The 15473-nt window shown below is 42.8% G+C and overlaps 1 protein-coding gene and 1 long non-coding RNA gene across 5 annotated transcripts in view; one reads left to right on the top strand and one right to left on the bottom strand.

The window, feature by feature from the left end:
* LOC110964052 (PHD finger protein 21B) overlaps positions 1-14675 on the top strand; it is a 33915-nt gene extending 19240 nt beyond the window's left edge. For all 4 annotated transcript variants that reach the window (XM_051952202.1, XM_022212642.2, XM_051952210.1 and 1 more), the window contains exons 4-14: positions 342-434; positions 895-1194; positions 1426-1521; positions 1645-1696; positions 3971-4047; positions 4196-4250; positions 7364-7386; positions 7778-7936; positions 8448-8514; positions 8652-8755; positions 10125-14675. In XM_051952202.1, coding sequence (XP_051808162.1) covers positions 342-434; positions 895-1194; positions 1426-1521; positions 1645-1696; positions 3971-4047; positions 4196-4250; positions 7364-7386; positions 7778-7936; positions 8448-8514; positions 8652-8755; positions 10125-10364 — 1266 coding nt within the window. In that variant the 3' untranslated portion in view covers positions 10365-14675. The remainder of the gene's footprint in view (positions 1-341; positions 435-894; positions 1195-1425; positions 1522-1644; positions 1697-3970; positions 4048-4195; positions 4251-7363; positions 7387-7777; positions 7937-8447; positions 8515-8651; positions 8756-10124) is intronic.
* Positions 6103-7210, bottom strand: LOC127535258 (uncharacterized). Its single transcript, XR_007944093.1, has 3 exons — positions 7086-7210; positions 6342-6473; positions 6103-6149 (listed from the first exon to the last, which is right to left on the bottom strand). It is a non-coding gene; the product is annotated as an uncharacterized LOC127535258 (long non-coding RNA).
* Positions 14676-15473: the final 798 nt, after the last annotated feature.

Below are 15473 nucleotides of genomic sequence, written 5' to 3'. Positions count from 1 at the left end.
TGCTTTTGGATCCGTTTAGAATGCTTTTAGATCTGTTTAGAATGCTTTTGGATCCGTTTAGAATGCTTTTAGATGTGTTTAGAATGGTTTTATATCTGTTTAGAATGTTTTTATGCCGGTTTAGAATGGTTTTAGGCTGGTCTGGGTGGGTTTTGGTTTAAGTTTTTCAGCCATAAATGTTTAAATTCCTTGGTTCCCCCTACGTCAGAATTTGCTGCTTTTTAAAGTAAATATTTTATTATTTTATTCAGCTGTTCTGATGATGTTGGGATCCTCTGCTGGTCTGAACTGAAACCACAGGTACCTTATGGTTCTGACTGGTTCTAACTGGTGTGTTTCAGATGCTGGGAACTCTTACTGCTGTTCCCATTAAGGTGCCTCAAGTCAGTTCCCTGCACCGGCTGGCAGGACAAGCAGCCACTGTGCTACCTCAGGTATGGATATTAATATTGTTAATAATAATATTTATATTAATGTGCTGCTTCAGGTAAGCTGCTCACCTGCTGAGTTTTCCAACAGTAAATATTAGTAATAATTTCTATATTTCTGCAGAGACAGCTCAGATAAGCTGCTCACCTGGTCTCTGTGATCAATAATGAGGTTGTAATGATTTAAAGCTGCAGAACCAGATCCATCCAGCAGGAGGCAGCAGAACCACAGATCTGATCTCAGCCCTTTATTCACTTCATTCTGTTTATTAAACTCAGTGTTTCATCAGCCTCATCCTGCAGTTCAAATATTTAGAATATCAAATATTTATTCACATTTTTAGTTCCTTTTTATTATTTACATGACAGATGTCTTGAATGTGGAAGCTTCTGTGTTCCTGGTTCTCCTCTGGTATCGTTCTATTATATTGTGCAGTATTAAAGTGTGTTTGTGTGTGTGGTCCAGGTCAGGCCAAAGACCCAGATCCCGGACAGCCTTCCCCTGGTTCCCCTCCAGGAGCTGCAGCCGTCCGGCCAGCAGAGAACGGCGGTGGTGAGCCCTAAAGGCCCCACGCTGCCCACCGCCAATAGCACCTTCAGCCCCGACCGGCAGCCCAACGGACAGAGCGACGCCTCGCCGTCGTGGGGTTCCGACTCCGGAGGCTCCGCCCAGCACGCCTCAGCCGGACCCGGCGTCGCCTACGCCATCATCGCTGCCTCGCCCGCCGCCGGGAACGGGGTATCGTCGGTCAGCGAAGCCGTGAAGGTGCAGCTCCAGAATAATAGATCAGATTTCTAAAAACATCCTCACTGAGAAAGAAAAGACGTCAGAAATAAAATAAGAATGTTAACCTGTTAACCCTGAGTTCTGACTGCAGGAGGTTTCACTGCAACCTGGAAGTCAAAACTGAGGTCACAAAGAAAAACTGATCAAAGACACGAATAAATAATAATGACTGAACCCGATCAGTAATCAATAATCAATGATGGGTTTCAGGTGATCATCATCCAGCCTCAGACTCCCAGCAGCACCGACGGGCCTCCAGGGGGCGACGTCCCTCAGGATGCCCAGAAGAAGGACGAGGACCCTGAGGTGAGCAGATCATACTACATACATGTACCATGATGTTTACAAGCCTATGGAACATGTATTGGTTATTGATTCTTTATTAAGAGTTCCATCTGCAGCAATTTATTATTTGTTCTTCATTTCCAGAAAATCGCCTTCATGGTTGCCCTCGGCCTCGTCACCACAGAACACCTGGAGGGTGAGTCACATGATCACAGCAGGTCACATGGTCACAGCAGGTCACAGCAGGTCACATGATCACAGCAGGTCACATGGTCACAGCAGGTCACAGCAGGTCACATGGTCACAGCAGGTCACATGATCACAGCAGGTCACATGGTCACAGCAGGTCACATGGTCACAGCAGGTCACATGATCACAGCAGGTCACATGATCACAGCAGGTCACATGATCACAGCAGGTCACATGGTCACAGCAGGTCACATGGTCACAGCAGGTCACATGATCACAGCAGGTCACATGGTCACAGCAGGTCACATGATCACAGCAGGTCACATGGTCACAGCAGGTCACATGGTCACAGCAGGTCACATGATCACAGCAGGTCACATGGTCACAGCAGGTCACATGGTCACAGCAGGTCACATGGTCACAGCAGGTCACATGGTCACAGCAGGTCACATGATCACAGCAGGTCACATGGTCACAGCAGGTCACATGGTCACAGCAGGTCACATGATCACAGCAGGTCACAGCAGGTCACATGATCACAGCAGGTCACATGGTCACAGCAGGTCACAGCAGGTCACATGATCACAGCAGGTCACATGGTCACAGCAGGTCACAGCAGGTCACATGGTCACAGCAGGTCACATGATCACAGCAGGTCACATGGTCACAGCAGGTCACATGGTCACAGCAGTCACATGATCACAGCAGGTCACAGCAGGTCACATGATCACAGCAGGTCACATGGTCACAGCAGGTCACAGCAGGTCACATGATCACAGCAGGTCACATGGTCACAGCAGGTCACAGCAGGTCACATGGTCACAGCAGGTCACATGATCACAGCAGGTCACATGGTCACAGCAGGTCACATGGTCACAGCAGGTCACATGGTCACAGCAGGTCACATGATCACAGCAGGTCACATGGTCACAGCAGGTCACATGATCACAGCAGGTCACATGATCACAGCAGGTCACATGATCACAGCAGGTCACATGATCACAGCAGGTCACATGGTCACAGCAGGTCACATGGTCACAGCAGGTCACATGATCACAGCAGGTCACATGGTCACAGCAGGTCACATGGTCACAGCAGGTCACATGATCACAGCAGGTCACATGATCACAGCAGGTCACATGGTCACAGCAGGTCACATGGTCACAGCAGGTCACATGATCACAGCAGGTCACATGATCACAGCAGGTCACATGGTCACAGCAGGTCACATGGTCACAGCAGGTCACATGATCACAGCAGGTCACAGCAGGTCACATGATCACAGCAGGTCACATGATCACAGCAGGTCACATGATCACAGCAGGTCACAGCAGGTCACATGATCACAGCAGGTCACATGGTCACAGCAGGTCACATGGTCACAGCAGGTCACAGCAGGTCACAGCAGGTCACATGATCACAGCAGGTCACAGCAGGTCACATGATCACAGCAGGTCACATGATCACAGCAGGTCACATGATCACAGCAGGTCACATGGTCACAGCAGGTCACATGATCACAGCAGGTCACATGGTCACAGCAGGTCACATGATCACAGCAGGTCACATGATCACAGCAGGTCACATGATCACATGATCACAGCAGGTCACATGATCACAGCAGGTCACATGATCACAGCAGGTCACATGATCACAGCAGGTCACATGGTCACAGCAGGTCACAGCAGGTCACATGATCACAGCAGGTCACATGATCACAGCAGGTCACATGATCACAGCAGGTCACATGGTCACAGCAGGTCACATGATCACAGCAGGTCACATGGTCACAGCAGGTCACATGGTCACAGCAGGTCACATGATCACAGCAGGTCACAGCAGGTCACATGGTCACAGCAGGTCACAGCAGGTCACATGGTCACAGCAGGTCACATGGTCAGAACAGTTTTTACTGCATGTTGATGGTTTAGTTTAATAACAAATAATAATATTTCTCTCTGTAATAATTCCACTAATAATCAAAGGTTTTATTAATTTATCTGATGGAAGACTTTCAGGTTTTATAACATGAAAAGTCTTCAAGAAATAAATGTTTGGTTCAGTTTTCTGAATATTTTCCATCATGAAAAACAAACCAGAGTTCAAGGAAGCACTGTGGAGAAGAGCATAGAACAATAGAATATAGAACAACAGAACACGGAACATAAAACAGAACATGGAACATGGACAGAATGTGTGTTTATAGAAGTAATTTCAGACTCAGAGTGTTTTAAACGGCGTCAGCGTTCTGAAGTGTTTAAATGTGTGTTTGTGTGATCAGAGATCCAAACCAGGAGGCAGGAGAGGAAGAGGAGAAGCACAGCCAACCCGGCCTACAGCGGCCTGTTCGAACCCGAGGTCTCTGTTCTGTTCAACTTTAATTATAGACTGTCTCCAGACGCTCTACAGAACCCACACGTAGAACCCATACGTAGAACCCACGTATAGAACCCATATGTTAGATCTGACTAGTTGACGTCTCTAATCTGATGTTCTGTGTCTGCAGCGGAAACGTTTGGCGTCTCATTACCTGAACAGCTCTCTGTTCCTGTCAGCTCGAGGTGAGATCATCAACAGAACCTGATCCCAGAGCAGCAGAAATAATCTGAATGATGTGTTCTACATTCCACCTGTCTGAAGCTAAAGTCCATTAAAATGGCCTACACCGGAAATATTCAGAAAGTTACTGCTGGTTCTGGATGGTTTGGGTTCAAACTCCAGCTTCATTTTAGTGTTTCTCACCTTAAACGCTTTGATGCACAACATGGTTCAGAAGTGACCCATATTTAACATGTAGGTCAACTTACAGTTTAATCTAGAACTTTACACGAAAACAACACTTTACACTTTAAACTCAAACTTTACACTTTAAACTCAAACTTTACACTTTAAACCAAGTCTTTATGCTTTAAACTAAATCTTAACACTTTAAACTAAATCTTTACAGTTTAAACCAAAACTTTACACTTTGTATCTTTACAGTTTAAACTAAAACTAACAACTGAACTCAGAATTTTAGTATTTAATGGAATATGGGCCACTTTTGACCCATGTTGCGCATTAAAAGTTTAATGCCGATTAACCTGCTCAACTACCTGCTCTACTGCCTGTTCTACTTCCTGTTCTACTTCCTGTTCTACTTCCTGTTCTACTTCCTGTTCTACTTCCTGTTTTACTTCCTGTTCTACTTCCTGCTCTACTACCTGTTCTACTTCCTGTTCTACTTCCTGTTTTACTTCTTGTTCTTCTTCCTGTTCTACTTCCTGCTCTACTACCTGCTCTACTTCCTGTTTTACTTCCTGCTCTACTACCTGCTCTACTTCCTGTTTTACTTCCTGCTCTACTTCCTGTTCTACTTCCTGTTCTACTTCCTGCTCTACTTCTTGTTCTACTTCCTGTTCTACTTCCTGTTCTACTTCCTGTTCTACTTCCTGTTCTACTACCTGTTCTACTTCCTGTTCTACTTCGGCTGAATCCCAAACCGCCCCTACACACTCCCCCTACACTACCGAGTGTCACTCCAAAAGAAGTCACACTCGCAGCTGTGGAGGGCACCTATTATTGAAGGGGGAGGGTATAAATACGATCGTCAGGAATGGGACGCCCTGTCGCCTCACCGGAAAACGGAAGACGTCATCGCCATGGTAACACAAAGACGCCTACTGTCATGGCTGTAGCGCTGTGGCACAGGTTGCAACTAACAAGGATCGCTGCTGCTTCCAGAAGACGAAAGTGTCCCACTTTTTTTCACTCACATTTTTTCCAATCCTATTATCTGGCATTTCAAATCCAACAAATGAGTGAATGAATTCTGTCAGTTGTGTTCAAATTTTAAGGTGTCAGGGGGTGCACAATTAAATCAAACGTCAGCAGAGAAGATGATTTGTTTCTTTTGTTTTAGCTTTTTTCACCACTCTTTTTGTGATGTTCTGTCAGTGTGAAAAAGGCGTGGGAGAAATAATGGACACATGTGCAACTCACATCGATATGTTTGTTTCCTCCTCCATTTGGACGTTGCACTTCCTGAAAAAGTTGTCCAGAGTGAGCATTGATGCAGACTCGCTATTTAAGGGCTGAACAGTCCACTCTCCCTCCGCACTACGCGGTTTGGGACGGCCCTTAATATGGAGGACCCTCCACGGGAACGCGCAAACGGAGGGGTAGTGTGTAGGGATAGTGTGTAGGGGGCGGTTTGGGATTCAGCCTTCTTGTTCTTCTTCCTGTTCTACTTCCTGCTCTACTACCTGTTCTACTTCCTGTTCTACTACCTGTTCTACTTCCTGCTCTACTTCCTGTTCTACTTCCTGTTCTACTTCCTCCTCTACTTCCTGCTCTACTACCTGTTCTACTACCTGCTCTACTTCCTGTTCTACTACCTGCTCTACTTACTGCTCTACTTCCTGTTCTACTACCTGCTCTACTTCCTCCTCTACTTCCTGCTCTACTTCCTGTTCTACTACCTGTTCTACTTCCTGCTCTACTACCTGTTCTACTTCCTGCTCTACTTCCTCCTCTACTTCCTGCTCTACTACCTGTTCTACTACCTGTTCTACTTCCTGTTCTACTACCTGTTCTACTTCCTGCTCTACTTCCTGTTCTACTTCCTGTTCTACTTCCTCCTCTACTTCCTGCTCTACTACCTGTTCTACTACCTGCTCTACTTCCTGCTCTACTTCCTGTTCTACTACCTGCTCTACTTCCTCCTCTACTTACTGCTCTACTTCCTGCTCTACTTCCTGTTCTACTTCCTGTTCTACTTCCTCCTCTACTTCCTGCTCTACTACCTGCTCTACTTCCTGCTCTACTTCCTGCTCTACTACCTGCTCTACTTCCTGCTCTACTTCCTGCTCTACTTCCTGTTCTACTACCTGCTCTACTTCCTCCTCTACTTCCTGCTCTACTTCCTGCTCCACTTCCTGTTCTACTACCTGCTCTACTTCCTCCTCTACTTACTGCTCTACTTCCTGTTCTACTTCCTGTTCTACTTCCTCCTCTACTTCCTGCTCTACTTCCTGCTCTACTTCCTGCTCTACTACCTGTTCTACTTCCTGCTCTACTACCTGCTCTACTTCCTGCTCTACTTCCTGCTCTACTTCCTGTTCTACTACCTGCTCTACTTCCTCCTCTACTTACTGCTCTACTTCCTGTTCTACTTCCTGTTCTACTTCCTCCTCTACTTCCTGCTCTACTTCCTGCTCTACTTCCTGCTCCACTTCCTGTTCTACTACCTGCTCTACTTCCTGCTCTACTTCCTGCTCTACTTCCTGTTCTACTACCTGCTCTACTTCCTCCTCTACTTACTGCTCTACTTACTGCTCTACTTCCTGCTCTACTTCCTGTTCTACTTCCTGTTCTACTTCCTCCTCTACTTCCTGCTCTACTACCTGCTCTACTACCTGCTCTACTTCCTGTTCTACTTCCTCCTCTACTTACTGCTCTACTACCTGCTCTACTTCCTCCTCTACTTACTGCTCTACTTCCTGTTCTACTTCCTGTTCTACTTCCTCCTCTACTTCCTGCTCTACTACCTGTTCTACTACCTCCTCTACTTCCTGCTCTACTTCCTGTTCTACTACCTGCTCTACTTCCTCCTCTACTTCCTGTTCTACTTCCGGCTGCACTTCCTGCTTGGCTCTAACTGCACTAACTCTGCTCTGCTTCATCCACATGCTAGACTCTGAGGACTTCTGCTGGAAGGTAGGTCACATGACTGCTTCTCAACTGTGAGTTGGCGGTTCATCACGATCCTCAGAAATACAAAACTCTGTTTAGTCACATATTTTTACTCCAGCCTGGTCCAAAAACCGTTGAAAATCTGCTGCAGCTCAGATTAAGAATTATCAATTCACTGCTGATCCTTTAAAAGCTCCTGAGATCAAACAGTCCCATTGTAAAGAATTAAAACTAAGTCTGAGATTAAACTGTGAAGTTTTAGTTTGAGCTGTAAAGTTTTAGGTTAAAATGTAAAGTTACTTTGAGCTGCAAAGTTTGAGGCTAAAGTGTAAAGTTTTAGTTTAACGTGTAAAGTTTTAATTTGAACTGTAAAGTTTTAAAGTTGCTTCGTCCTGACGTCTGTCTGTGCTTTCAGGAGGACTTGGAGCATGACGACCACTGTGCCATCTGTAAGGAGGATGGTGAGCTACAGCTTTGCCACAACTGCCCCCGAGCCTTCCACCCCAACTGCCTCCACCCTCCACTAAAAACGCCCCCCAGAGGCCCCTGGTACTGCCCCAAGTGCCAGAAGAAGGTATTGCACTGGTTGTAGTTACAGAAATACTTTCAAACACATGCCTCATGTATGTAGCTGCTGCCTGCTGCCAATTAGCTTAGCATAAAGGCTAAAAACAGTCACTACAACAGCATTTAGCTGTGTTGAAGAAGCTATGCTAGCTGGCTGATTTCAGCTGTACTGAATAGATGTGTGAGTGGATTCAGTTTGAACATCTGTCTCTGAGCTGAAGTCGAGCTGTGGTTAGGTTAGCTTAGCATAAGGGCTGGAAACTAGGGGGATCTGATAGCCTGGCCCAATGAAAGAGTGTAAAAACAGCAGTTGCAAAGAAGCTACGCTAATAGGCTGCTTTAGATTTACTATGCAGTAAAGGGAACATTTCTCCTCGCTAGCTGTGGTTAGCTTAGCTTAGCATGAATTCTAGAAACATTTCTCTGTCAGAAACAAGCGGTTCTGTTCATCAGCGAGCAGCTTTTATTTCCAGTTTTGTTCCAGTGACATGTAAATCAAAAGCTTTTCTGATCTACAGGTTCTGAACAAAGAAAACATGTCGTGGCCTCAGAATTTCGTCCAGTCATACGTCACACACAAGACAGGTGAGGATTCACGTTCATACATGTTCTGACAGCATGTTGTGTGGTTCATACGTGTGTGTTGTGTGGTTCATACGTGTGTGTTGTGTGGTTCATACGTGTGTGTTGTGTGGTTCATACGTGTGTTTTGTGTGTTGTAGTGCGACAGGAGGAGAAACGGCGGCTGCTGAGGAGAAACACTGAGCTGAAGAAGGAGTGTGTTCACCTGGAGGAACAAGACAAGAAGCTCAACCTGATGCTCCAGGTAAATAATACACCTGTGCAGGTGAGATCGGGTGAATTGTAGGTGATGAGTGGTGATGGAGGATTTCCTGGTGAGTCATTCCAATCTGATGGTTTCTTTCCTCCCATTTCCATTCCTCACTGTACTCTGATAATGTGGTACCTCTGAAAATTTCCAAATCATTTTAGCAAGAGATTATACAATGAGGTTTTCACAAAGTTGTAAGACCTAAACTATACTAGTATGAAAAATATGACGTTTTATTGACATTTCAGACGACACACTAAACTATGACTATTTTCACACTTTGGACAACATACTAAACTTGAAATTGTTCATGTTTCCTTGAATAGCATGCTAAACTTTTTTTGCTAACATTCGATCAGCTGTTTGGTGTCCGAAAACGGAGTTAAACACGGACCAGTGTCAAATGTGTTTCATTCACTTCTGAGAACCATATGTTGATCACTGCAGCATTCCAACTTTTCCTGGTCTATGCTGTAGTAATGCTATGCTAATGCTAAGTTAAAGGTAATGCTAAGTTACAGCTATTGCTCATGTTAAGGTAATAAATGGTAAGCTAAAGCTATTGCTAATATGAAACTTGTGTTAATGTAGCACTAAACAAAAGCTATTGGTAATGTTCAGGAATTGCTAAGCTAATGCTAATATCAGGTTAATGCTAAGCTACAGGTATGCTAATGCTCAGCTAAAACTATTGCTAATATTAGGCTGTTAAGGTAATACTAACTAAAGCTATTACTGATATTAAACTAGTGTTCAGGTAATGCTAAGTTAAAGCTATTGTTAATATCAGGTTAATGTTCAAGTAATGCTAAGCTACAGCTATTGCTAATATTAGGCTAATGTTCAGGTAATGCTAAGCTACAGCTATTGCTAATATTAAGCTGTTGTTAAGGTAATACTAAGCTACAGCTATTGCTAATATTAGGCTAATGTTCAGGTAATGCTAAGCTACAACTATTGCTAATATTAGGCTAATGTTCAGGTAATGCTAAGCTACAGCTATTGCTAATATTAGGCTGTTGTTAAGGTAATACTAAGCTGAAGCTCTTTCTAATGTTAAGGGAAAACTAAGCTAAAGCTATTGCTAATATTTGGATAATGTTCAAGTAATGCTAAGCTAACGCTATTGCTAATATTAGGCTGTTGTTAAGGTAATAAGCTGAAGCTCTTTCTAATGTTAAGGTAAAACTAAGCTAAAGTTATTGCTAATATTGGGCTATTGTTCAGGTAATAGTAAAGTTAAAGCTATTGCTAGCATTAGGCTATTGTTCAGGTAATACCAAGCTCAAGCTTTTGCTAGCATTAGGCTAATGTTCAGGTAATGCTAAGCTAAGCTAACGCTAACATGTCCTCCCCCCTGCAGCACTGCGTGGACCTGCGGGACCACCTCTTGGGGCAGCAGAGGGACACTCAGGCGTCTCTGGAACGCCTCAAAGCTCTCATCAGGCTGATCCAGCGCGACCAGCTGATCCAGGTCACCATGACGACCACCGCCACCATTGCCGCCTCGCTGCTGTCCCCATCCTGGATCAAACCCACCAGCGCCGCCACCGGCCCCTCGGCCCCGCCCCTTCAGAGCAGTCAGGATGACGTCACTAACTAGCCCCGCCCCCTGGCCGTTTGTGTTGAATATCCGGACTGAGAGCCTCTATCTCCACTGAGTATTTTTAAACACCTACAGTGCTTACGAGATTTCTTTTTTAAGTTCTTTTCTATTTATTCTTGGCCTTAATGTATTTAAAAGTTAGAGAACAGCGCCGCCACAGGCCCAGAAGATATTCCCTTTTTCTAACCATTGTTCTGGTGTAGTGAGAGAACGTAGAGTAGAACTAGTAGAGAACTGTACAGATCTATCCCTCTGTCTGCCATAAGAATTCAGGTGTATGGAAATGCATACGAGCCTTCAAACAAAACAGAGAATAACCTTTTTCAGTATTAATAGAGTCAAAGAAAAAGTATTTAAGATAAAAGTACAGAAATTAGCATTTCTAGTGGAGATTTTAGTATTTTCATGCTGATGCCTGATCACTGTACATACGTTTATTATTCTCATTCTTCTCATCTTTACTGGAGTCACACAGCTGGAGTTCAGTCAGAAAGCTGCTTCTCTGCCTCAGAAACCAGAAAAAACACCTGAAATATCACAGTTTAACAGCAGAGAGCATCCAGGTTTCACTAGTAAAACTTTATCTGTTAAATCAGCGGTGTCAGACTCATTCTAGTCCACATTCCAGTAAAACCACAGCATAATAACCCAGAAAAAACCTATAAAGAACCTATAAATAACCACAACTTCTAAGGGTTCCTCTGTTTTAGTGAAAAAATGTTCACATTAAAGGAATTATCTTTTCACTAAACATCATGAACAACCTGAAATTCCTAAAGAAAATATGTTCAGCCTCAGTTTATCATTTCCACATCACAACTTCCAGATCACAGAGTGTCTACAAAGGAACACAACATTTAGTCACCTGGAACCAGAGAGGATTTACTGGAGGATCACAACCACAAACATCAGACCAAAAAACAACAAAGACAAGACAAAATATTACAAAATGAGACACAAAACGACAAAACATGAGACAAAGGACACAAAACAAAACACAAAAGAGACAAAAATGAAAAACACAAGAACCAAAACAAACAAATGAGACAAACAACACAAAGCAAAACAAAAAAGACAAAAAATGACAGAAAAATGGACAAATGACACGAACAAGGCAAAAACGACAAATTAAAACACAAAATGACAAAAATAAGAAAAAAACACAAGCGAGACGACAAAAACGAGGAACAAAATGACAACAGTCAGACGAGAAAAGAAAACAAAATCAAGACAAAATATTACAAAAATAAGACACAAAATGATAAAAGTGAGAAACAAAATGAGAAAAGCGAGACAAAAACAAAAGAAACAAAAAATTAGACAAAAAGTTACAAAACAAGAAAACAATGAACAAAAACTAAACACAAAACTGACAAAAGCAAGAAACAAAACAGCCTCTGGAGGGCCGGTTTCAGACCCTCTGGAGACCCAGGTTGGACCCTCACGCCTCGTGTTTGACACCCCTGGTTTAAAGGTACAAAAACTCCTGGAAAGTTATTGAAGCAACATGAATGTTTGTGGCTGTCTGAGCTGTAAATCCTCCTGACCTGTGATCCACATATCGATGAGGAGCTCCAGGGTTGAGGTTCCTGCAGCAGAGAAGCTCCTGAGGCCCAGCGTGGTCCTCCCTTTAACCAGAACAGAAAATATGCCAAAAAACTCTTTGTTTTTCTGCTGGACTCCATCTCCTGTTTTTTTATCCACTTTCTAACAGCTGTGACGAACACTGCCTCAACTCATCGTCTCGTCACGTTTGTCTTTGTTGCGTCGTTTCAGGACAGAAATGCGACGCCTCCGTGGAACTACAACACTCCGACTGTCGGTGGACCGCCTGGTGCTGTCGGTTCCACCCGGTTCTGTCGGTTCCGCTCGGTTCCATCAGTCCATCCGTCTCGCTCGTCTTCCTGTTGGTCTGGAGGCGTCTCACTTCCTGTCTGACTCATCCTGTCCTCACCTGTCGGCCAGGTGCAGCTCTGCTACCTGCTGATGCACAAACATGAACAAATGGTGGAAAGATGCCTTCAAGAAGAAAAGATTTGATTTAGAATCAAAGATTTGATTTAGAACCATATCAGAACCAGTTCCGACTTTCAGACAAACACCAAGAAGAACCAACAAACACCAACAAAGAAACACCAACAAACACCAACAAAGAAACACCAACAAAGAAACACCAACAAACACCAACAAAGAAACACCAACAAACACCAACAAACACCAACAAAGAAACACCAACAAAGAAACACCAACAAACACCAACAAAGAAACACCAACAAAGAAACACCAACAAAGACCAACAAAGAAACACCAACAAAGAAACACCAACAAACACCAACAAAGAAACACCAACAAACACCAACAAAGAAACACCAACAAACACCAACAAAGAAACACCAACAAAGAAACACCAACAAACACCAACAAAGAAACACCAACAAACACCAACAAACACCAACAAACACCAACAAAGAAACACCAACAAAGAAACACCAACAAACACCAACAAAGAAACACCAACAAACACCAACAAAGAAACACCTACAAGAACCAACAAGAACCAACAAACACCAAAAAACATAAAAAAGAACCATTAAGAACCAACAAACACCGACAAACAAACAAGAACCATTAAGAACCAACAAACATCAACAAACACCTACAAAATGTTTCTGAAAGGGGGGAGTCGGTCGACGCGTTGAAAGACTAGTGATCTGTTCAAAGACTTGCGATGCATTCAAAGACTCATGATGCGTTCTAAGACTCGCAATGCATTCCATGACTCATGGTGTGTTCAGGTGTTTGTCTGTAAAGTCCGCTCTGCTGCTACAAACTGAAGCTCCTTAAGTTTGTGCGTCTTTAGTCCAGCAGTAAACTCAACAGACAGCAGATGTTTGGTTTGAAACATCTGGTTTCCGTAAAACTGCAGAGAAAAGATCCATCAGCTGATCTTCAGGGTGAGAACATGAAAGAAGAAAAACATCCAGAACCTCCAGGGTTCCTCTTAAAGCTGCACAAACCTCCAGACTTCAGCCTCAAACCAACACTTCATCACCTCCATCTTTAAAATGCACAAGAATCATTCATCTGCTGTTCAGGTTCCAGAGTCTGGAAGAGCTGAAGGTTCCACAGAACATCACAAGCTTCTTCATTCACCTGCAAATGACTCAGATTAAACACAATAAACTCTTTTCTCCACTAGAAGCTTCAATATTAGAAGCTTTGACTCATTTTTTTGTGTTTTCGAGGATTTGTTGTCAGAATTTTTGGAGCATTTTTTTTTTTTTAAATTCCCATAAAATTTTTAGTTACTTTGGAGACATTTTGAATCATTTCTGGAAAAAAATCAGTCATTTTTTGACAGATTCAATTATTTTGGACAAATTTTTAGTAATTCCTTAACCAAATTTCAGTCATCATTTGGCAAATTTTTGAGTCAAAAAATGTCAAGAAAAAGTTTCATTATTTTGAACAATTGTTTCTGAACTATTCTAGTTCCATTTGGAGTCAGTTTTGTACCATTTTTTGTAATTTTGAACAAAACTTTAGTTATTTTGGATCATTTTTTGTTCATTTTGAAACAGTTTTTAGTCATTTTGTTTTTGAGTCAGTTTTGACCAAACTTTGAGTCTTTTTGGGAGAATCTGGGCTCACTTCTAGACTAAATGTTAGTTTTTTGGGACATTTTGGACAAACTTTGAGTCTTTTTCTTGGCTTTTTTACTCCTTAAATTGGTTTCTACTGAAAGGTTGCGTATTTCCTGTTAGATCCGGACACTGTGACGCTGTTCTGTTGGTTTATTTGTTATAAACCTTCCAGACTCTGGACCTCCGGCTGCCTTCTCTCGTCCCGGTGGTCTGAATGTGCCATGACTGAAGCATATCCATGAAGATCATATCTCCCAACCTCCTCATCGTTTCTAGAACTCTTCTCCGGGAGAAACTGTGCAGTGCTTAAACAGATCTATTTTAATACACGACACGACATTTGAACAAAAAGAACATTTTATATTCTTTTATGAACGTCGGGGTTTTCTATTCCTTTCTGCATTCTGACTTTAGCTCGCAGCGTTCGACGTTTTGTTTTTGCCACAGAGGCGACGACGCGACGGCCGTGTTTAGAGGAAATGTCTAGAAGTGTCTCTGGTTGGAGCTGTCCAGTGGATAGTGTGTATAGGAAGTGTTTGTCTGAATATGCCAACGTAGTTTCTCTTCTTTATGACGCAGGAAACAGCTGATTAAAGATTAGTCTCACTTTTGTACCAAGTTCTTACGAAAAATGGATCATTAATAAAACTAATTCAAGAACAAATGTGCGACTCCACGCTGCTTTATTACCAAATATTTCATGTCAAATCCACGTTTTGCTGAACATTTTGATGAATTCTCTTGTGCTTTTGGTACATTTTATGAATATTTGATCTTAAATCCACGTTTTTTTGTACATTTTTTCACATGGATCAGATTTAACCAGACTAAATGATCAGTAGAAACATGTTTTATTTGACATTTTGGTCAATTTTATTGTTACTTTTCTCATCCTTTAGTAATAGTTTACAGACTTTTTTTTCCCAATTCTTGTTTTAATGTCTTCAGATATTTTATTCATATTTTTGGACATTTTGATGAATTTTCTCGTTTTTTTGGTCCATTTTATGAAACAACAGAACTGCTTCAGGTGCTCTCAGTTCTTTAAAACATGTTAGAATCTGGAGAGAATTTAGTAAAAACCAATGAATAAATTATGGAAACAAATCAGAACCAACATTAATAGAAATTCACTTTGAATCCAAACCTGTCAATTAGGGATGCACGTTTTCCATTTTCTCTTTAAATGTTAGTTGGAGCCCTTCAGAGTCAATAGTCGGTTAATCGTTTGGCCTCCTCCGTGTCTTCAGGTCTGTGGACACCTCCGTGTCTTCAGGTCTGTGGACATCTCCGTGTCTTCGCGTCCGTGGACATCTCCGTGTCTTCAGGTCTGTGGACACCTCCATGTTTTCAGGTCTGTGGACACCTCCATGTTTTCAGGTCTGTGGACACCTCCATGTTTTCAGGTCTGTGGACACCTTCATGTTTTCAGGTCTGTGGACACCTCCATGTTTTCAGGTCT

The sequence above is a fragment of the Acanthochromis polyacanthus genome, chromosome 1, assembly GCF_021347895.1.
Source record: "Acanthochromis polyacanthus isolate Apoly-LR-REF ecotype Palm Island chromosome 1, KAUST_Apoly_ChrSc, whole genome shotgun sequence".
NCBI lineage: Eukaryota > Metazoa > Chordata > Actinopteri > Pomacentridae > Acanthochromis > Acanthochromis polyacanthus.
The sequence above is the reverse complement of the archived record's forward strand: the minus strand, read 5'-3'. Positions and strand labels throughout refer to the sequence as shown.